The sequence below is a fragment of the Lathamus discolor genome, chromosome 15 (assembly GCF_037157495.1).
Source record: "Lathamus discolor isolate bLatDis1 chromosome 15, bLatDis1.hap1, whole genome shotgun sequence".
Classification (NCBI taxonomy): Eukaryota; Metazoa; Chordata; class Aves; order Psittaciformes; family Psittacidae; genus Lathamus; species Lathamus discolor.
The window spans coordinates 8,006,473-8,028,770 of NC_088898.1; the positions used below are offsets into that span (position 1 = coordinate 8,006,473).

Here is a 22,298-nt window from a genome sequence, read left to right on the forward strand (position 1 = left end):
GCCTGGGGAAGCTGGCACCTTTGCAGACTTTAAGCTGAGGGCTCTGTTTTAATAAGCCACAAAAACTGAACCCTGGGGTGGTCCAGCCCTCCCAACCACCCAGTGAGAGCATGAGATGTTGAGAATGGTTTGGGGAGTAGCTGCTGCCCTTCCTCTGCCCTGCCACGGTCTGGTGCACCATCAGATGGGATATAGGGTCTCTGCGGGATGCAGGAGCATTGCCTTAGGCTGAAGGCAGTTCTCCAGTACATGATACGGCTGCTCCATTGGGGTCCTCCAAGTCCAGGTCTGAAAGCCCTAAAATAACCCACCAAAGCTGAAGGTTGTTTCCAAGAGCTGCAGGGCACTTCCATCACCACCTGGCGTAGCTGGCTCAAAACAGGTTGCACAGTCAAAGGGGTTTTCAGTTCCTTGTTCTTTGAGCTGGACCCTTGGGATGGAGGAGGCACCATCGAAGTGCAACCAGTGGAGGTGGAGGCACGCAACCAGTGTGTGTTTCAAATACAGGTTGTGGGTACAGGTTGTGTATGGTTGCGCTGTTCCAGCCTGTGACTGTGTTTTGGCCACTGAAGCTGGTGAGATACCGGTGTTATCTCCCCAAAACAGCCCCCCCCATATCCTGTGTGCCTGGGAGAGGTGCAGCCCTCCTGGCTGGCAGCCCTGTGAGGGTTGGAACGAATGCTGCTGCTTTCCGTCTCCATCGCAATGTATTTTTACCCAAACATTGCTCATATTGTTCAGTTGATGACTTTGTGTTGTTGTTGTTGTAATTTTTAAGCCAAGCAACATATTTTCCCGATGCAGCTTGTGCCAGCAGAAAGGAAGGCAGAAAGGAAGGCTATTGGTTTGAATTGTTTTGTGGGAGACATGCAAACGAATAGAGGAGCCATAAGGAGAGCAAAGCGCTTTCAAAATAGCATATGGGGGTGGACAGGAGGGAGGTGTACGTCAGGAACATGCCGTGTGCTTCACAAAGGTACAGTGACCTTCAGCTGCATCCTTAAATCGCTGCTGGAGATGGAAGCTCATTTTGAGGAGGCCGAAGAGCTGCGTAATGCCTCTGCTTCAGCTTCTTCCTGGGGTGGTTGTGCTGCCGAAGGCTCTCACTGTAGGATGCGGTGAGTTTGAGATCGTAGCGTTGTGCCAAGCGTCGGGGTGGATCTCACCACCTCTGCCAGGCTGGAGAAGCTCAATGTGGTGATGAAGGTGTGAGCTCAATAACCCTGATGGATTTATCTCCTGGAAACCGGGAATGGGGGAGAAGGCAGATTGGCAAGCTTTGCTCAAGGAGAGGATGGTCCTATCACCTCCAGAACTGTGTCGTGTTGGGGGGGTTGTTGCAAGGAGCTGGTGCCCAGGCACTGATGATGTAGGAGCAGTGTGTGGAGAGAACGGCAGAGCTGGGAGCTGCTGGCTGAGCCCGTGCTTGGCACATACAGCTCAAGTGGGTGTTGCAGGACAGAGCTGAGGTATGTAGAATAGAATCATTCAGGTGGAAGAGACCTGCAACAATCATCTAGTCCAAATGTCTGACCATTTAGGGGCTGAGCAATAGTTAAAGTAGATTAACGGCAACATAAGAAGAATGTGGAGCTGTTGGAGTGAGTCCAGAGGAAGCCACAAGGATGCTGCGAGGGCTGGAGCAGCTCTGCTCTGGAGCCAGGCTGAGAGAGCTGGGCTGGGGCAGCCTGGACAAGAGAAGGCTCCTGAAGGGGAGACCTGAGAGCAGCTCCAGTGCCTAAAGGGGCTGCAGGAAACCTGGAGAGGGGCTTGGGACAAGGGCCTGTAGGGACAGGCCAAGGGGAATGGCTTGAACCTGCCCGAGGGGAGACTGAGCTGAGCTCTTAGGCAGAAGCTCTTCCCTGTGAGGGTGCTGAGGCGCTGGCACAGGGTGCCCAGAGAAGCTGTGGCTGCCCCATCCCTGGCAGTGCTCAAGGCCAGGTTGGACACAGGGGCTTGGAGCAAGCTGCTCCAGTGGAAGGGGTCCCTGCCCGTGGCAGGGGTTGGAGCTGGATGAGCTTTAAGGTCCCTTCCAACACAAACCAGGCTGGGATTCTGTGATTGCCTCTCCCATGCTAGTGATTTTTCCATCCTTTTCTGGACAAGAGAAGGGAGACAGGAATGCTGGGCACGTGTGCTCTGTGTGTGCGTGATCTCGTGTTTGCCACAGGGTTGTGTGCTGCCCATGGAGGCATTGATCTGGGTGTGTGGTGGGTTCCTATCCCCGGCTGTCCAGGCTCAGCCTGTGGGGAAGCTCAGGTAGCAGTGTGCGGTGCACTGTGTCTTATGCATATGAACAGACATCCCCATAGTCAGCAGGGTCCCACCAACCATGTCTCACCATGTTATGCTGCACTGCTTTCTTCTCCCTCCCTTTTGTCACTGTTGGCAGCGGATGAAGGGTCCTCCCTTCATCCTTGACCCCTGATGCTCATTCAGTTCAAGCCCAGCTACTTTCATTTGTCAGCGAGGGTTTTTTTCCATGCTGGCCATGTTCATCTCGCCTTGCTGACACCGTGTCGACAAGGACATTTTCTTTTTTTTGACTTCTTGTCATTGTTTCCTTCTCTTTTCTTCTTTTTGCTTTTTAATTTCATTGCTCCAAACCCCAAAGTTCAGGGGCACGGAGGAGCCAGCACTGTGCTGGTGCATGAACTGTGCAGAGCACTGAGATGCATCTTCCTGCTCCCATTCCTTTAGTATCTGAGCATCATCATAGACAGCCAGCAGCCACAGGGACCCTCTCCCCACATCGGTTATGCTTCCCCCCTGCTTTTACTGTTTGCTCCACTGAGAAGCACACGAGCAGATGCCTCCGGATGGCTGTGCCATGATGTGGTGGCCGGATGGGGTACGATCACCGTGGTGCTGATTACTCCCATCAGCCGAGCAAGGATCATGAGAGAGCCGTGACCTCACCTCGTTTCATTGCTTGCTGAAGGCATGGCCTCCTCCTCCTCCTCCCTTGCTCTCTTTCTTGCCTCCTTTCGGTAACTAAGCCTCAGCCACACGGTTCCTGAGCTCCCCGCTCCACTTGCACACGTTATATATTGCACAGCCCCGAGGTTCAAATCACTTGCCATCTGTTCCCAGGGAGGCCCTGCTCTGCTTGCTCCCGGATGATGAAGGAGCTGCAAGGACAGGCTTTCCCCCACAGAAACAGTGATGGGTGCTGAGATGTGCTGCATTCTTCCCCAGTGCCTCAGCGGAGCCCTATGAAGGGGGTTATGCTGTCAGGGTAGGGGTAGATGATGCTCTTCAGAGGCCTTTCACTGCTCTTGAAATACTCCCCTTTGTGCTGCTTGCTGGAGCATCGGCACTGCAGGATCCAGCTGCGCCTGCTATAAATGTAAGGGGGCTTTGGGGAGCTCTGCCTTTGATCTGGGTGAGCCTGGTGTCGAATAATTGGAAGATGGAACAGAGCTGGTCCCTGAGGCCCCCCTCTCTCTGGAGCTCTCCCAGAATGGTTCCCACCATCAGCTCTTATGCAGGCAGTGGGTTTAATCCTCATTGCTCATCCATCCATCGCCAGTGCTGGGTGATGGATCCTCTCCTGAGCCTTCCTGATGTGCCTGCACCAATATGCTCTTCTCTGCTGCTCCCTTTCACAATGGCCTTGACAGATTTCGGTACCTTCTCTGCAGCCTGTGGAGTAGAAGAGCGCCCTGGGGTGGTCTAAAGGCTCTCAACCCCTCAGAGGCTGAAGGCATTGCCTTTGGGATTTGGGAATAAGGAAGGGGGAGCTGTTCCATGCACTGCCTGCAGCATGGGGTGGCTGCTGGAGGAGTCTGGTCCATCTTCAGCATTGAAGTCCAGTCCTTGTCTAGGATTATAAATGCCTTGTCCTGCGTGGCCAGCTTCTCATTTCACACCAAAATGTCCCCTGCACCATGCTGTGAAGGGAATTAGAGTCCGTGGTCCGGAGCAGTTATGCACCTCGAGCTCACCGGGTGCCCGAATAGCTCCATGCGTATCCGATGGGTCTCTGGAGCTGGGAGATGCAGTGGGGCGATGCTCAGCCTGTAACTCCTGCCAGGCCGGGAGCTCCGAAGTGCTCACTTATCCGAGCGGGACGGGTGGTGATCCCTGCCATGGGCATGCAGGGAACTCAGGAGGACTCCGTGACTCTGGAAATGGAAACAGGTTTGTGTTCTGCTCATGAGTGTATTCCAGGAGCTGACAGAGGCCAAGCCATTGTTAAACCTGGGAGACCTCTGTGGCCTGCTGGAGCACAAACCTTTGATCCCGAGTTTCACCCTTGCCTTTTGTGAATGGTTTCATGGTTTCCTGTAACTGCCCATCCTGCTGAGTTTAGTAGGACGATCCTGGAAGGGTTTTAGCCTTACTGGATAGGGGATATGTGAGAGCAAGGAAGGAGTTACTTAAACATCAGCAAGCTGTGATGTGCCCCGGGGTGTTGCAGCAAGATGTTTCCTGTGCTGCACCTGGAAGGCCCCAAGGATTCCTGCTGCAGCTCTCAGAGCATGCCTGGACCGGCTGTGCATCCTTCACTTGGCTCCCACCCCATTCTTGCCCATTGCTCTGTGATCCCAGATTTGCCTGCCAGGGAATACCTGACCCCCGCAAAAGCTGCCAAGCCTGGGGTGCAGCTCCCAGCTCTGGGGCACAGTTAGACCCAACCTGAAGCCAGCTCAGTGCCCAGGGGTTTCTGTGTGGTTAAGGGATAAGGATAAAGGCACAATGCTCTGATTCCCTGGGTGCACATGGGGGAAGATGCAAGGAATAACCCTGAATGCTGGAAAGCAGAAATGCTATTACTGATGACTCACAATTGAGTTCTGTGGCTTTGGTAACACTTGGAAAGTGCTGGACGGGTCCTTGTGGGTGATTTTAGGGCTCTTGGCAGAGCTCCTGCCCCAGGGCTTGGCTCTGGGGGTATAAGGGCAGTGGGGATATGGTCCTCTTCTAACCACATCCCTCTGGTGGTGTTGCAGCTCCCGAGGTGACGCAGGAGACGGTGGAGTCCCTGATGCAGAAGTTCAAGGAGAGCTTCCGCACCAACACACCCATTGAGATCGGGCAGCTCCAGCCCGCGCTGCGCAGCACGTCCGTGGGGAGACGGAAACGCCGGAGCCGGCCACGAGGTAGGCAGATGAGATCTCCATGCTCTCCATGACCTGGGTTTGGCCACATCCAGAGGAGGAAGTCAGGAGCTCCTCACCCTCACTGCAGAGCATGGGGGATGCTGGAGCTCCTCAGTGATGGGATGAAGAGGGGCAAACCCCATGCAGCATCCTCTGGGGGGTCTGGTGGAGGTGCTTGGGATTGAGTTCACCTTGTGTGTCCTCACGGGATTTATCCAGGGCTCCTGTCCGCTGCCCCAGCTAAGTGAGGTTTGATGGGAGTCAAACATGGTTTCTTGGCAAGCTTCTGTTTTGAAGGAAGGGGTGAAATCCATTTTGGCTGTAACTCGCATCACTGGGACATCTCATCTTTCCACTTTTCCCAGTAGTTAGGGATTTTTGGCCTTTATTTTAGGGGTCACAAAGGAAGCAGCATCCATGGCTCTAAAGGCTGTACCATGCAAAAGCATAACTTCTTTGTGTAGCTATTCTATAACTGTATATAACTATATATATATAGCATATATACTATATATATGCTATATAGTATATATAGCTATGTATATACGCTACAACTTCTATATGCAGCATTGCCAGCTACACCAAAACAACAGGAGGAGGTTGGCTAAAACAGCCTTGAGAGCAAGATTTGCTCCTTGCGTTGCCTTTCAGCATGCAAACTGCCTCCTCCTATTGCTATCCCTGCTTACAAAGGTGATGGCTGTGCGTTAGGTGGTGAGTGCTGAGGCTGTGCAGGGGTTTTGGGTCCACATTTCCAGCTGGGGTGGAGGCACCGGGGGATGATGGGCAGGAGGGTCCCTTGACCATCACACTGCGGGTCTTTGTGGCAGCACTGGGAGCTGGGAAGGAAAGTGCTCCTTCTATTTACTGTTGGTTTTGGTGTTCATTTATTTATGAGTCTGAAACGTGATCTTTTCTTCTGGATACATTTTCCTGCAATACAGGCCTGGAAAGGGCTTTTATTTATCATAGCTTTGCCTATAAATTATTCACTTTGCGTGAAGAAAATGCTCTGAGTCTTTAACTGGTTTAAATGATTTGGTTTGTTTTCTGGTAGTTACTCAAACACACAGAGCTGGGGTTTGCTGTGCCCGTGTGGGGGATGCTGTGTGGGGAGGTTTCCTTAATTCCCCGCTACAGGCTCATTCTGTCGTCGTTGGTTTTGTTTCCTTTTTGGACTTGGTCACTAATGCAGCAAATCAGTTCAGTCTTGGAGCCAGGTTTAGGAGGAGACACGATGCCCGTCTGCATGGGAGCACAGTGTGGCTCTGAGGCAGCCTGGCTCGTCCCATATCTGAGGACGTGTACCCTCCATCTCCCACCTCCCTGGCTGGTGCTTCCCTGCCTCCTTGCAAGTCCCCATCCACACCTTGCCAGAGCATGCCATGGGGCAGGGTCTTCCCAACCTTTGCCCCGTCACTCCTGCCCTGCGGATCCATCTGCCCATTAGTGACCACAGGAATTGGTGGATACAGGGCACCAGAACCCCTGGGGACAAGATGCAGGTGATGGGGAGGAGCTGGGGAGTGGTACCTCGAGCTGCTTCTGTGCTAAGCTGGGTGCAATGGTCTCGAAGGTGCTGCATGGAAGATGGGGGTGTCTCAGTGCACCCCGTGCTGCAGAGCTCAGCCCTGGTATATGTGAATAGGATGGGTGCAAGGGGCCGGGTTAGTTGGAAGGTGCTGTCATGTCTGGTCCTTATCTGCACCAGGAGCAGGATGGGTCTCCATGGTGTTGGTGTCCAACCTATTGTAGTGTCTGTGGGGCTCTGCTCCTCCTGCAGCTCCCCCATGGATGGTTGCATGCGCCATAAGAGATGTTGGGGAGCTGTGTCTGGCCTTCCTTGCCCAAGGCATAACGTACCCCCATGGACTTCAGGAGGGGAGTGTGACCTTGAGCGTGTCCACTTATGGGAGCCTTCACTAGCACGCCCGAGAAGATTTTGAGGTTTCAATCATCAGAAATCAGCGAGCAGCCCCCCAGACCAGGCCAGTTCCAGGGTCTCCAGCACAGATCTCGCTCTCCACAGCCCCATCCCATGCTCTTTTCTTTAGATTTCTTTTTGAGGCCATATCCACTCCTTTCCCCTCTCCTGTGCTGTTTTGTCTTCACAGCCCAGGTTAATTGTCCCTCTGGAGGCCGAGCTTTGGAGTGCTATGGGACATTAAGGTTAAACAATGATATCACCACTCCCGATGTTTGCATTTTACATCCCTTTGCAAACACAAACCCTTCGCCTCATTAATCCTTTGCAATCCATGGTGGTTTTTTTTCCTCCCCCTAAAGGAAATTGTCCATTTGGGATGCATTTATTTCCTCCTAAGAGCTGCCTGACAGTTCCGCTGATGGAGTTTGCATCCAACTTTGTTACTGGGTAGTGACAAGGTGGCCTGATGGATGCATGTGTGTAATTATTTTCTCTTGGTTTGATTTAATTAATGTTTAACCTCATCAGAGCCCTGCAGCTGGAGCGCTCTCCCTGAAGGAACTGTGCATTCCAGAAAGGATTCACTCCTTTATGGAAAGGCTCCGAAAGGGCTTCGGGATAAACCAAACCAGGAACCAACCAACCCGCTGCCCCAGCCCAACACAAACAAATCTGGGAGAAGCATTGCCTTGCTTCGCTTCCCTGCACTAAGTGTGTTTAAACTGCTGCCTATTGCTTGTCATTAAATGTGATTCTGTGCTAAGTGGTTCTAACAGCTCTGGAAAAGGTGGTATTTTGCCGAGAAGATCGACTTTAAAAAACAAAAATACACACCACCCTCTCCATTTATAATACCATTTAACTTTATTTTCCCTAATGCTTTTTTCATACAAACTTGTTCCCCAAACATTCTCACCAGTGAAATGCATTTAGAGCTTATAAATAATAGAGGGAGAGTGAGGATGTTAAGAGCTGAGGTGCAGGAGGGATGGGCTGCATCTCTGTTGAAGGATGGCAGGGCAGGAGGGAAGGATGCAGCATCCAAGAAAGTCTGGATTTACTGGTTCCTAAAATACAGCCAGGCTCATACCTGGAGCATCCCAACCCGGCTGCATTGGAGCAAGGCTTACACTGGGAAGTGATTGTGGGGTGGGGAGTGGTGCGGGGATGGAGGATGCGGGTTTGGCTGGACCACCCTGCGTACCCATCCCAAGCGCTGGTGGGATGTCGGGGTGCAGTGCTGGGAGGTGGCCTTGGGGGAGGCCGGTTTGCAGAGAGGGGGTCTGGTGCCCTCTCCTGGGGTAGGCCTTTAAAAGCACCCTGGCTTTGAGAAGAAATAAGCCATTAATAGATCCTGCTGCTGGAGGCAGGATGCTCTGTTCATCAGGGCTGCGGCTTCTTGTGGTCTAGAGGTCGTGGCTGTGCCATAAGTCACCCAAAGCACTCTAAGGGAGGAGAACCACAGCTTGGCTGGGCTCACCCCTGGTCCATGCTTGTGCTAGGACAACTCTACCTCCCGCCCCACCCCATCCATCTGTCCTGGTGCCAGTGGAGTGCCGTGTTTTGCTGATGAGGTTTCTTTGGGGTTCAACCAGGAGCTTTCAACTCACCAGAGTCAAAGCATCATGGCCAGCTCCTTGGTGAGAATAAACCCCTTCACAGCTGTGCAAAGCCTGCCCTTGGGGATCAGTGTGATCCCAGTTTTCCATAGTGGAAGCCGTGGGGCCACCAGCTGGTTGTTGCATCACCCACCCTGGTGCAGTTCTATGGGCAGAGGCAGAAGGAAAAGGGAAGATCAATGTGGAGAAAGAGTCCTCAGCAGCTGAAGCCGGTATGTGTGCATGCACACCCTGCTGCAGTGACAAGAGCAGAGCATTTCATTTTAAAGGGCTTGTTTTCTTCTCCATTTAACTGATTGTATAGCTCTGCACCTAGGTGGGGAGAGGACCCCTGATCTGGTCTTTACTGGGAAGCCTGGGAGCAGAGGGGCTTGTTGAACACATCAGAGACTGAATGGTATGGGGCAAGCGAGCGTGGAGGTGAAGAGAGCGCAGTCAGACAGCAGGTCGTGAGTCTTTAAGTGTTGTGTGTGCACAGGATTTGGCCTTTTCCAGGGGGAAGAGGTGCAGAAAGTCCTTTCCCATTGCGAATGAGGCTGTGGTGGCAGGGCAGGAGTGTGCGTGGATGGATGTGTCACCACTGGGGACAAATACAAGCTCCCACTTCTCTTTTAACAGCCAGCTCGGAGGGATTAAGCATCTGAGGTCAACCTGGATTCAGACAGGAGTTATCCAAATAGCTGCTGTTACTTCTTTCTTTTACCTCGGGTTTGATTTGTTTTGCATCCACGGTTGTTTCCGTGTTAACCTCCCGGCTTTGGGGAAGGGATTTAAAATGTCAGGTTTGCTTTTTCTTTCTAATGACAAAACATGCACCTTTAAAAGAAAAGGCAGCACAAGTGGCTTTAGCTAACAACAAGTCTTCGGGGACGGCAGAGCCTCCAGTGCCTGAGTTTTATGTCCTTAGTCCCCATTTGGCATTAACTCCACCGTCTTTAATTACACCACGACGAGAGGTGTTTGCCTTGGCACCCCGCCTTGCTCCCCACTAAATTAATGCGTGCTCAGAAGGAGCATCCTGCCCCGGCGCTGAGCTGCGAGCTACTTCAGTGGATTAACGAGCTTGTAAATCTGCAAACAGGATTAGAAATGAGAGCATCTTCCTTGCGCTCCCCCTCCTCACCCACAGCCGGTCCCTAAGGTGGTGGGGCAGGAGGCAGGGATGCGGGCGAGGAGGGAGAGATTTGGTTTTCCTCAAATCTAAATAGCAGGAGGAAACTGGGTGTAAAGGGGATGTAACTCCTTGGGGGAGCCACTGCAGAGTTGCTGGTGTGTTATGGATACCCAGCCCTGCAAAGTTGCTGTTTCTGTGGCCTCTTTTAAGCATCTCTTTGCAATCAGTCAAGGTGATTAGGATCTGGTTTCTATTTTGTGGTTTTCTCCCTCTTTTTAAAGAAAAAAGGAGTGCTGACAGGGCAGGGCTGCTTGGCTTTAACGGGATGTTCTTCCTGTTCATCCCTATCGGCAGCTGCATGTGGGTGCTCTCTGCTGCGAGCATCCTCAGTCCCTTTGCGAGCATCCTCAGCTTCATTGTGAGCATCCTCATCCCCATCATGAGCATCCTTGGTCCCATGTCCCAGGGAACAGCCTGCCACCACGGCCAACCATTGGAGCTGCTGCAGGAGGTACTGCCCCAAGCATGAGCATCTCATAGATGTTTCAGCTGCATTTTGGAGACAAACACGAAGTCAGGTTCATGGCAGGATCAGTGCTCCTGCATCCTATAGGCTGCCTCAACTGGGCTCTGGGCCCCCCAGAACTACCACCAAGATGCGTTCTAGCATCCTTGATAGAGCAAAGGGGTAAAAGCACATCCCCTTACAGCCTCTTCTCTGTCCTGGGCTCATGTTTCCAGGCTGACCTCTGCCACTGTGTGTTGGGTCAGAAGAGATGCTTCACTGTGGGCTGGGGACCTGTACCGGGTCTCCCGACTCTCCTGTATTTATACATCCTGTGCAGTGCTGGGTAATCAGAAAATGCAATATTGCTGTCACAAGCTCTCTGAAGACATCCAGCCTGAGTAATTTAACATGTCAGCTCCATCCATCACCGAGACGCAGCCGGCAAACAAACGTGGAGGGGCTGGAGGGGGCTGCTGCCTGCACCGGCTGCTTGGTCACCTCGGTGGGCTGCGAGAGCAGAACAAGCACCTGAGGTCACTGCTTCTGTCCACCCCCAGCCATCTGCCTGCACCAAAGGGACCAGGTCTGGCTCGTGGGTAGGTGGCAGAGGGATGTACCATGTCCTGCCTGCATAGGCAATGCCACATCCTTCTCCTGGGCCGAGCTCCAGGAGGAAAACCCTTCCATAGCTGGTGTCTGTCTCCCAGCCCTGGGCACTGCCAGTAGCAGAAGAGCCCAGGCTTGGGGGGAGAAGGGGAGGTGCAGCAGAGCTGCAGCCCTGGCTGGTTGCCCAAGGGCTTGCATTAGAAGCCCAGGTTAATTAAGATTTTCCTCGCTGATGTGAATAAGCCTGATTGGTTTTACCACTCCGCTGTGTCCTTCAAAACCCCAGTCCCTGGGTGCGGCTGTACCACGGCATTGGATGTTTGCCATTAAAGGGGTCTGAAGAGGGGCTGATGGTGGGTTATTATTTGAGGTGTGAGTCTGCAAACCCACCAGATCCATGTTCCAGCTGCTGTGTGCAAGCACTGATTCCTCCTGCTGCTTTCAGACGGGAAGGAGCTGGTGGAGCCTCTTCCCACCCCCCTGGTTATGACCCACTTTGAGGTCCCTGCACAGCCAGGTCGGGGCATGGATGGGGCAGGAGCCACGTGCCGAGCTCCCGAAGTCCCTCTGGCTCCTGCCAGCCACCTCTCATTGCGGTGATTAAGGATTTGAGAGGGCAGAAGGCGCTGCTCGTTTTCTGTTCTCCTGCCAAGAAGTGGGGAAATTGTGCTTCTGCCTAGAATAAAGGATTTTTTAAAACCTGTAAAATATTTTAATGGCAGTTTAAAGGACCACTGTCAACCCCCAGAGGCCTCTTTGCTTTAAACTCTGCAAGGATTGAAGGACTTCTGCCAGTTAGAGCCTGTATCGCTTTTTAAGTGTCTTTAGCACTCCTTGGTGGGTCCTGTAGCTGAAGCGAGCCAGGGTTCTCCAGCATCCCACGTCGTCTCCAGCTCCAGGAGGGAGATGTCAAGTGAACCATGGCACAACGCTGTTTCTTATGGCAGAGGTGCATCTGCTGGCCATCAGGGCAAGCTGGTAGAGCAGATGGGCTAATGTGGGTGCTAGGGGTAGGAAGGAACCCTCACCATGCAGAGGGGATCCGAGTGCTGTATTCTCCCCGCACCACGTGTCTCTGCTGGGTTTGCTTTGAAGCAAACACCTAAAATTCACAGTTCACCGTCTGCGTATCCTTGGAGAGAGCAGTTTCTGCATTCAGAGGTTTTCTTTGTCAATGCATTGCAATGCGTGCCTGGGGTAGACAGCATCTTATGTTCACATCACAAACGGCACCATGGGGTCTTGGTTCTTGATAAGGAAGCAGTGAAATCATAAGTGGCAAAAGCCCCTGGTCACTCCTGGTGATCCCAAGCAGAGCTCCTGGGATGAGAGTGCCGGATACTGGCCAAATCCATCAGCTCTGCTGAGATGCTCCTAGCTCTTCCCTGCTGCTGTGCATCCCAACTGACAGAGCTGATTCTTTGCTCTCTATTGCTTGCAGGTGGGATTGGGTTTGGACGTGCCAAAGGAAACTCTGGCTCAGAAGCGGATGATGAAACCCAGCTAACCTTCTACACCGAGCAGTACCGGAGCCGGAGGAGAAGCAAAGGTACAGGATGACATAGGCACTGGTGAGAGATGGTGTAAGAGGACAAAAGTGGTTGTGCAGTAGTGATGCTGTCTGATACTGTGTGAACTTCCTTAGTCTGGAGAAGGCTCAGGGGGGACCTGATGGCTCCCTACAAGTGCCTGACAGGAGGATGGAGCCAGGAGGGGCTGGGCTCTGCTCCCAGGGAACAAGGGATGGGACAAGAGGAACCGGCCTCAAGCTGCACCAGGGCAGGTTTAGATGGAGCTGAGGAACAATTCCTGCCCCAGAGGTGCTCAGGCATTGGAACAGGCTGCCCAGGGCAGGGCTGCAGGCACCGGCCCTGCAAGTGCTCACACAGCGTGGAGACGAGGCCTCAGTGCCATGGGTCAGTGGTGGCCTTGGCAGGGCTGGGGTAGTGGTGGGACTTGATGAGCTTAAAGGGCTTTTCCAACTTGGGTTGATTTCATGATTATGATTCGGTGATTCTATGAATCTAGGTAAGAACCACAATACCAGTCTGGAGAGGTAAGGGCATCCCAAGATGTGCTCTTCGTGTAATGCAGCACCATGCATGAGCCATAAACAGCATTTCCTGGTGATGTTGCTGAGGTTCTGGGTTTCTTTGTTTCTACTATGAGCTACATTACACATGCCCTGGCACTTGCCCGAAGCTGCACTGGTGGATGGTGACTGTGTCAATCACTGTCCTGGTGCCAGTGCAGCTCTCAGGGATAGGCACTTGGCAATTCCTTGCTCCAAACTCCTGTTTTCTGCCCTATGTTTCCCACCTTCCTCTGTACACAAAGGCAATTAAAAGGAGCAAATGCAAAGCGAGGGTTGGGACAGGGGTTTGTAGACTGGAGTCCCTTCAGGCTTTATTGTGAGGAACAAATAACCATCCTCACATTGACATCGGTGTCCACATTTCACAGAATCACAGAACCCCAGACTGGTTTTGGTTGGAAGGGACCTTAAAGCTCATCCAGTTCCAACCCCTGCCATTGGCAGGGACACCTTCCATGAGAGCAGGTTGCTCCAAACCGTGTCCAACCTGTTTCCTCTGGTCGCATCACACTGGAGCCCTTTTGTTCGGGACCCTCAGTCTTTGGTGGAGGATGGAGCAAGATTTGCTGCTGCATTTGACAAATCCCTGTGAGGAAACTGCGATGTTGGGAAGCAATTTGAGAACTGCACAGTGGGTTTGCTCCCTCTGTTTTCTGTGTTAAGGCAGGCAGAGCTCAGTCAGAGAGATGCCTGCGCCCGCTGCACCAGCACGGCCCCATTTGTTTCAACGATGAGGCCTTCTGATAAATGCTCTCAATGTGTTTATTTGAATGTGAAATTACCTCAACACCTCTGATCAGCTTGATGGTTGCACATGGGAATAAGCACACACGTGCGCAGGGTGTGTTGAGTTTATTCCTGCTGGAAGGCAGGGTATTCGGTTGTGTTAGCTCTCTTTGCCATGTGTTTTAGAACCAGGAGAAATTCTCACCGAGCCTTTGATGAAAAGCACAGAGAGAATTCCTGAGTTAAAGTTACCTGTTGCAGAACAAACATAGCTGCAGTAAGGGGGAAATGATGTGCGAGCGGAGGAGGAAATTGGTTGCGTTACAAAGAGAGACAAAAGAAATGGTCCTGGAAGGTCACTGGTGCAGGGCAGAAATTCCCCGAGTGCTGAAGCAGTTTTATCAATGAGTTGTTCTAACGTAAAGTCCTTGAATGCTTTGGAAAAGCCCCTGAAGTTTGAGGGTGTTTTCAGCTGCCACTCGGGAAGGGAGAGATGGAGCATGAGCATGGTGTGGAAAACTGTGTTTTAATGGAAAGCAGATAAATCTTTGCTTTCACACTGCCTTGACTCCATTCCCTGTGAGGTCAAGTGCTCTGACAGTCTCTGGAAACACACACTCGTGCTGGATGCCGAGTACAAAGATATTCTTATTGACATACACGGTGGCTTTGGGTTGTTTGTTTAATCTTTCTGGTAGGGCAAATAGAAAGTAGTAGATAAATGGGAAGCGTTCCTTTTTTTCCCCCCTTGAATAAGCTGTTGATCACCTGGACAGCTTTGATGGCTGGGTTTGAAGGGAGTTGTTGGGGGGAAGAGCTGCCTTGCATGGCTGCACAGAGCTGGCTGTTAGATCTGCCTTAGTGTTTGACTGGTGCTGTGCGAACCTGGTTTGTTCATGTCCGGTGGGGGCTAACAGAGGGAATTGTCTCGCATTGAGTCCCCATTGTATTTCCCCTCCTGTCTAGCTAAATTTTGCCATCACTACGTCCTTGAAAGGAATTTTCTATTATCCTTTCATTGACTTTCCTCTCCCTCGTGGAAGGAAAGCAATAGCTTAGTGGGAAGTCACAGTACCAAACTCATAATTACAAGTTCAGTAAAGATCCATAATTGGATGAGATGTAACTTAAATGGAGAGGGACGCGTCGTCAGATACAGTTAATTCTGACAATGATGTTTCGGATCGATTTTGCCACGGTTGCGTGTCGTTGCAGGTGCTGTGAGATAGTTATCAGGTCCAAGGAGAGAGATTCCTTGGGGTTTCTCTCCCCCGATTAGGTTTTTCAGGATTGAGCCTGATTATTGATGCTGTCAAGGCATTGATCCCAAGGAAGCTTCCAGTTAGGGTGGCACCATAGGTGAGCTGGTTAGTGGGTCATGGGCTCTGTTTGTCTCCTGACTGCAGGTTTCATAGTGCTTTGCCAAGATGTATTGAGGGTCATTCTCAGGTAAATGAGAGCTTGTTCTGGTAGCTCAGAACCCCTTAATACTTGGTTTTCAGTGCTACAATACACGGAAAAATTTGATCAGTCTGGGCACAGGGGCAGGGATGGCTGAGGCATCACCTTCTGCAGTCTCAGCACACCCCACCATGCACCTTCCCAGCTTCTAGGTCTGTGGGATCCCCTCACACTGATGTTTCCCTGTCTTTGGAAAGTCTCCAGAGAAGCTGGAGGTGGGGAGAGCACCAGGAATAACATGAACAAGATTTTCCTGTGGAGCCTTGGTCCTTCTCTGCTGCTGGGCTCAGCCCCATCCCTGGGATTTGAGCAGGGAGAGGCAATGCTGCTCACCAGTGTCCCTGGGGAGCTGGATCATTTCAAGAGGTTCTCTGGTCGTACCCATCTCCATCATTTTTCTTCACCACAGCCCATGCCCACACCAGCTCTCCATCCTCTGTATTGTGATGGATCAGTTGACCTGCTGGAAAGTAGCGAAGGGGAAAGGGACCTGGGGGTCCTGGTGGATAGGAGGATGACCATGAGCCAGCAATGTGCTCTTGCGGCCAAGAAGGCAAATGGCATCTTAGGGTGCATTAGAAAGGGAGTGGTTAGTAGGTCAAGAGAGGTTCTCCTCCCCCTCTACTCAGCCTTGGTGAGGCCGCATCTGGAATATTGCGTCCAGTTCTGGGCCCCTCTGTTCAAGAAGGACAGGGAATTGCTTGAAGGAGTCCAGCGCAGAGCCACAAAGATGATTAAGGGAGTGGAGCATCTCCCTTATGAGGAGAGGCTGAGGGAGCTGGGTCTCTTTAGCTTGCAAAAGAGGAGACTGAGGGGTGACCTCATCAATGTTTACAAATATGTGAAGGGTAGGTGTCAGGATGATGGAGCTAGGCTTTTTTCAGTGATATCCAGTGATAGGACAAGGGGCAATGGGTGTAAACTGGAACATAGGAAGTTCCACGTTAACATCAGGAAGAACTTCTTTACTGTAAGAGTGACAGAGCACTGGAACAGGTTGCCCAGGGGGTTGTGGAGTCTCCTACACTGGAGATATTCAAGGCCCGCCTGGACAAGTTCCTGTGTGATGTACTGTAGGTTACCCTGCTCTTGTGGGGGGGTTGGACTAGATGATCTTTTGAGGTCCCTTCCAACCCTTGGGATTCTGTGATTCTGTCCTTCACTTGGATGGCAGTGCTGATGGCAAGGCTGGCATGCAGTCCCAAAGGAGCTGGAATGTGGACTTGATGTCCTACTTTTCCAAGTGAAACAAGTCCTGAGAGAGGCTGTCAGGCCATGCAGAGCTCCGGGCTTGAAGGCTGGAGGGATCTCAGCTAGGGCTGGGTGGTTTGCTCCTTCCTGCAGACCCTCATTACTGACCCCATGAGATTTTAGACCTCAGAGCAGCCTTCCAGTATCTTGAAGGGGGGCTATAGGGATGCTGGGGAGGGACTCTTCATTAGGGACTGTAGTGACAGGACAAGGGGTAATGGGTTTAAACTTAAACAGGGGAAGTTTAGATTGGATATAAGGAGGAAATTCTTTCTTGTGAGGGTGGTGAGGCACTGGAATGGGTTGCCCAGGGAAGCTGTGAATGCTCCATCCCTGGCAGTGTTCAAGGCCAGGCTGGACAGAGCCTTGGGTGAGATGGTTTAGTGTGAGGTGTCCCTGACCCTGGCAGGGGGGTTGGAACTGGATGATCTTGAGGTCCTTTCCAACCCTGACTGTTCTATGATTTTCCAGAACTGGGATTTTTCTCTTTACTTTTTCTCTCTTTTGCTCTGGGGCTCTGCTTGCTGTGGGGCTGGCTTTCCCCTTTCCTGCTCCCCTGGGAGAATCGGGAAGCATGAGAACCTCCTTACATGTGGCTGTGGTACCGTCCCCAGGGCTGTCAGTCATTGCACCTTCCACTAGCACTGAAGTCTCTGTGAGAAGGTCTAGGATCGCTTCACCCCTTTCAGCATCATCTCTATTGAAGCCTCTTAGATGAAGGGAAGCATCCCACCCTGTTTTCACACATTTTTATTCAAGTGATATCTTCCCATCCCACTGCAGGAGAGCTCCCCAGCAGCTCAGAGAAGGGAGGGATGCTGCTTTTGGGATGCTGAGGAATCCATGAGCAAGGCACCCTGGTGATGGCTTAGACAGATCAGCAGCGTCCAATTGCGTCCCTTGGATCGGTGTCAGCAGAACGTGTGCGCACGCATGTTGCTGGCTGGTGAAGTCTTCTGAGGGCTGTTAGAGAAACGAGAAGCTGAGCTTTGATCTGCCTCTGTGTTTGGTGTTTAAAACAAGGCCTTTTAGAAGGGAATATTAGGTATTCGGAGTCTGTTACATATGAGGAAGCTTCGCTTTGATCCTCTCCTGTCTCCAGAGGCAGCAAACACTTAGTATTTCATGGGGAACTAAACGAAATGCGGGATGAAATGTGGGTACCGCTCTCGGTGCTCTGCCAGTGCTCACTGGGGCCGGGCGAATGCTGTGGGTAGTGTGTGTGCTGTGCTCCTCAGGGAATCACCCCTGTGATTCCATGTGCACCGGGTCTAGTTTGCCAGGGTGGCAGCCTTCAAACTGCGGGAGGTGCTGCTGGGAATCAAATGGGAGATGAAAGGGGATAAAGCAAACGTGTTGGGTTGCTTACACCAGCAAGAGGGAGTAAAGGGTCTGTCCTTGCCTTGTGCTGCCCGTGTGTGCTCAGGGAGCCTTGTCCCTCCCTGCTGGCACCGGCAGTGCTCTGAAGCAGGACCGGCTTCCCTGGGAAGGGGGGACAAGGCTGCTCAGTGTAGGAATAGACGGACAGGTCAGTGCTGGTACCTTCATGGCACAAGTCTCATCTTTCCCTCTCAGAGCACCAGGTTATGTCCTACCCAGGCTGCATCCATGCCTAAACCACTGTGATGCCCTGGGCTGGTGGTGCTGATGAGGGATGCTCTTAATATCCATCCTTTCTCATCAATCCATTGTGCATGTTGTTTTTCCAGCGGGCAAACATTGTGCTTTTGCATGAGGGCTTATTTTGCTTGCAGAGCAAGCAGGCACCGCATCAGCACTTAAAACCCACTTGGAGCCCTTCTCCATCCCTGTCTGACTCCATCTGTGCAGAGAGGCTGGGCTGGGGCTACTCCAACAACATCTTCAGCCCTGTAAGTCCTTGGGGGTTGTAGATATGGGGACGCAGGCGTGCTGAGGAAGAAGGGATACTGCAGGAAGCTGGCTGCAGAGCATAAGCAGAGGCACGGAGGGGTCCATAGTTAAAGCAGTTGTGATGCCGCAGGAGCCGCAGGCTCTTTAACTTCCCAGGACTGCGCTGGAGATAACGGCTCTTACATCTGCTCCTGGAGGCAGTGCGGCTCTCCCTGTTTATATATTTATTTCCCTGATTGTATCTGATCCAGCCTCAGCGAGTAATTGAGTGTTTGAGAGCGAAAAGAATTATCTCAGGGGCTCGGCCCTTATCTCGACAGCAAAGCAGGGCTTTTAATTTAATTTTGTTGGGAGCATGTGGGTAACAAATTTCACTAATCGCCCTGCTGCCGCCCTCCGCATGGCAACGAGCCTCTTGTTTCCCAGGAAGCGGAACATGAGCCCGCTGGATGCGGGCAGGAGGAGGGTCGGCTCCGCGTGCGAAAGGAAGGTGCGTTTCGGTGCTGATGCTCGGTGCGCCTGTGATGCTGTGGATGTGTCTCTGGTTGGAGGAGGAGGAGGAGGAGGAGGAGGGTGGGTGTTGTGGCACACTGACGCTTGTCCTTGTGCGGTGCTTGGCTGTAGGGGAAACTGAGGCACGGAGGGGATGTGGCCCAAGCCTGGGGAGCTGTGCAGAGCAGAGATTCTTATTCTCATCCTCTTGGGTAAATGCCCCATCCCTGGCAGTGTTCAAGGCCAGGTTGGATGGGGCTTGGAGCAAGCTGCTCTGGTGCAAGGTGTCCCTGCCTGTGGCAGGGGATTGGAACTGAATGAGCATTAAGATCCCTTCCAACACAAACCGGGCTGGGATTCCATGATCCCAGGCAGCAGCCCAGCTCTGCCTGCAGGGTGGTGATGGAAGGGCAGGCAGGGCCTGTATGGGCAGTGTGGTGGGGCATCTCTTGCCAGGTCCTGAGCTCTCTGTGGCATCCTGGCCTCCATCCCTACTCTTTCCAGGTCTCCAAAATCAATTCAGCTGTCTGACCAGCCCTTTGCTTGCCGAGCACAATCCTCCCTGGGCTGTGACTCAACATGAGCTATTTCATAGATAATGATTACTTTCTTTCCTCTTTTTTCCTGTAGGAATAATGTTTTCATTACACTATACGGAAAATTGCTTTCCCTCCTCCTTAAAATGAAGCCTTCCACTCGGATTTGCCTTTGTGTTTGTATATTGTAAAATTGGGACTCATTTGGAGTTTAAAACAAAAAAGAGATCGGGCTTTAATTCCATGAGAAGTGTTTCCATTGATTTGCATGAAAGAAAATTCCAGTGCAGACCATCTCTGCCTTTAAATATGGAACTGTTTCTTTAATGCGATTTTATCTCAAGCGATTCAGCACCGAGAACACGAAAGCAGAACTGACTTCATTGATTTTAATAGTCCATGCCCAGAGAAATGGCAAAAAACTGTAACGGTGCCAGGAGAGCAAGTTGGGTTTGCGCAGATTCCCCCCTCTTCGCTGTGCTGAGGCAGCTCTGGTCACCCACGGTGATGGGGCTGGAGATGCTGACCCTGGTGGCGATGGGGCTGGTGGCTCACAGCATTTCTGCCTGTGCCACCTTCATCTCTGTTTCCACCCTCCCTTCCCACTTCCTTGCCCAGTCTTCAGGGCTTTTCCTTTCCCTCCGCTTCCCTATTCCTCCTCCTGATTGCAATTTACTGGCAGCATGTCTCGGAACTGCAGGCCCATTGTTTTAAAGCAAAGCGGGAGCACCACCAGCAACTGTATAATTAGGAAGTAAATATATTTATTCAATACATGAGGCATTAATACTCCAGGAGCATGTGAAGAGCAAAGGCTGGAGGAGCACGAGAGCTCGCTGGGGCTCTTTATCTCCAATGCAGGCTGTGGTGCACACCACAGATCAGCCGCCAAAGCCTTGACCTTGCCACGGGGTCCAGCAGCCCAATCCTGACCTCCCATTGTGGCCATGCCACCCTCAGCATCCTCCTCTTCCCAACCCACACCTGGGGCTGTCTTTTCTGCACCCCCTCTGTGCTGTGCTGGAGGATGCCTTGGCTAATTCATAGTTCATAAATGTTAATAGTATTAATCTGATTCAGCGTGTGCTTAGCAAGATCAAATCCTCTATAAATCCAGAAGCGTCTGATCTCACCCTTCTGCTGCACAGTGCAGCCGTCTTTCTTCCTTGCTTTTCCTCCCTATCCCTTCTGCTGTGCACCCTCTCTGCTCTCTTGGACGTGAGTCTCCTCTGGCCTGGGAAGAGCAAAGCCATCACTTTGGGTTGATCCTCATCCTGCTGACTCAGGGGATGAGGCTGGAGACAGCCCCGTGCCCAAGCCCTGACCCAGATCCAGCCTTTAAATGTGAGCACCTTCACTTGGGATTTGCCTAAGGCAGTGATGGAGAAGGTGCCTGCTCAAGGAGAGGCCGAAGGCAGGCATTGTGGAGAGGGTGTGAATGAAATGCCTGCTTGGGCTCTCACCCCACTGCTCAGATGCTGCCTGGAGGGTTCATTGCATTCACAACCTGTTTCTGAAGGGAATGTATCTGGGACACAATGGTCCATGAAGATTTGGTGGGATCCATGGTACAAGAGAGCTGCACCTGGTTGGAAGGAAGATGTCCCATCCTATCCCATCCCATGTGTGCTGGATGAAAAGAGAGCATCCTGATGTGGAAGGGGTGTGGGGTAGGAAAGGGAGATTGGCACATCCCAGCACAGGGATGCTCCGTGGCCAGAGCCGCCTTTCAACACCACTGCTCCCTTCAAGTGGCGTCTGATTTGATTCCACGCGATGCCCACTTGTAAAACACCTTGAGGTGTTTCTGTGTGTGAGGGTGTCCTGGAAATGCTCTTGTACCATCCTAATGGGGCTCAGCTGGAACAGAAAGAGGGATCATTAGGAGCACTCCTGGTACAGTGACATACCAGCAACACCAGGAGGGATGCAGGGTCAAGAGATGGGCTGCGGTGGGCTCGCTGCTCCGTGGGGATGCTGTGGGTGCTGCTCACCCTGCACCAGGAGATTCTGCATGCGGCATGGCACAGCAGCTGGGCAGCTGCTCCACGCATTGCTAAGCAGTTCAGGCACTCACTGTTCCCCTGCTCCGTCTTCCTCGGGTGGTGGAAATACATTTTAATATCCGAGTAGTCGCAAAACATTCCCTATTATTGCTGTTATCTCCGGAGGGGTGGGGAAGATTGCAAAGCACTTGGCGTTTAACACCCACATATGGCTAACACCGTGGGCTGTGTGCTGATAAAGATGGGGTAATTAAAGTGCATTTTTTCTTATGGACTAATCTCCCAAGCATGTATTTATGAGCCTGATTTAGAAACATCGCATTACCCAGAGCACGGGATGTTTGTGTTGCTTGTAAATCCATCCGTGTTCTGAACAGAGCTTTTCTTTTTTCCCTTCCTAAATTTAGGATTAAAAAGAAGCGAGCTCAGAGCTTTGATGGGTGTCTTCTCCCCCTCCTTGTCCTTTAAGTGAGCAAGGGAAGGTGTACAAAGCAATGAGTAATTAACTGCACGAGGAGATGGTATCTCCAAGGTGTGTTTGGAGGGGCTGTTTGCAGTGTTTACACCAGTGCCTTTGGATCTATCTGCATCGTGCAGTAGGTGCAGAAGCTTCACAGGGATGTGGCGCTTTGCAAGCACCGAGCTGGCTGCTGAGGGACCCGTGTCTTCCCTGGGAGGATGGAGCTGGGCTCATTGGCTCCAGTGTTGAAAAGGAGGAGCAGAAATCCTTGGGTGGGAACGGTGGTGGTGGCAGCAGCCCCTCTGACCACAGTGCTGGCTCTCCTCTTGTCTCCCAGTCTAATTAAGCTGCTGTTAATTGGATGGCTAGCAGGCAGCATCTCGGGTATGCTTCTGCCCTGAAACAGAGCGCTTTGCTTTGCTTTCTGCTTCTTCCTCCTTTGCTCTCACTCGCTGGGGGTTGAGGTGACTTCTCCCTGTTGGAAAGCAGGGATTTCTTCTTCTCCTTCATCATCCTCATG

The 22,298-nt window shown here is 52.0% G+C and overlaps 1 protein-coding gene across 6 annotated transcripts in view; it reads left to right on the forward strand.

Moving 5' to 3' along the window:
• The window catches only part of ASTN2 (astrotactin 2), a 340,921-nt gene that overhangs the window by 107,896 nt on the left and 210,727 nt on the right, over window positions 1-22,298 (forward strand). For all 6 annotated transcript variants that reach the window (XM_065695849.1, XM_065695846.1, XM_065695847.1 and 3 more), the window contains 2 exons: window positions 4,956-5,105; window positions 12,321-12,428. In XM_065695849.1, coding sequence (XP_065551921.1) covers window positions 4,956-5,105; window positions 12,321-12,428 — 258 coding nt within the window. The remainder of the gene's footprint in view (window positions 1-4,955; window positions 5,106-12,320; window positions 12,429-22,298) is intronic.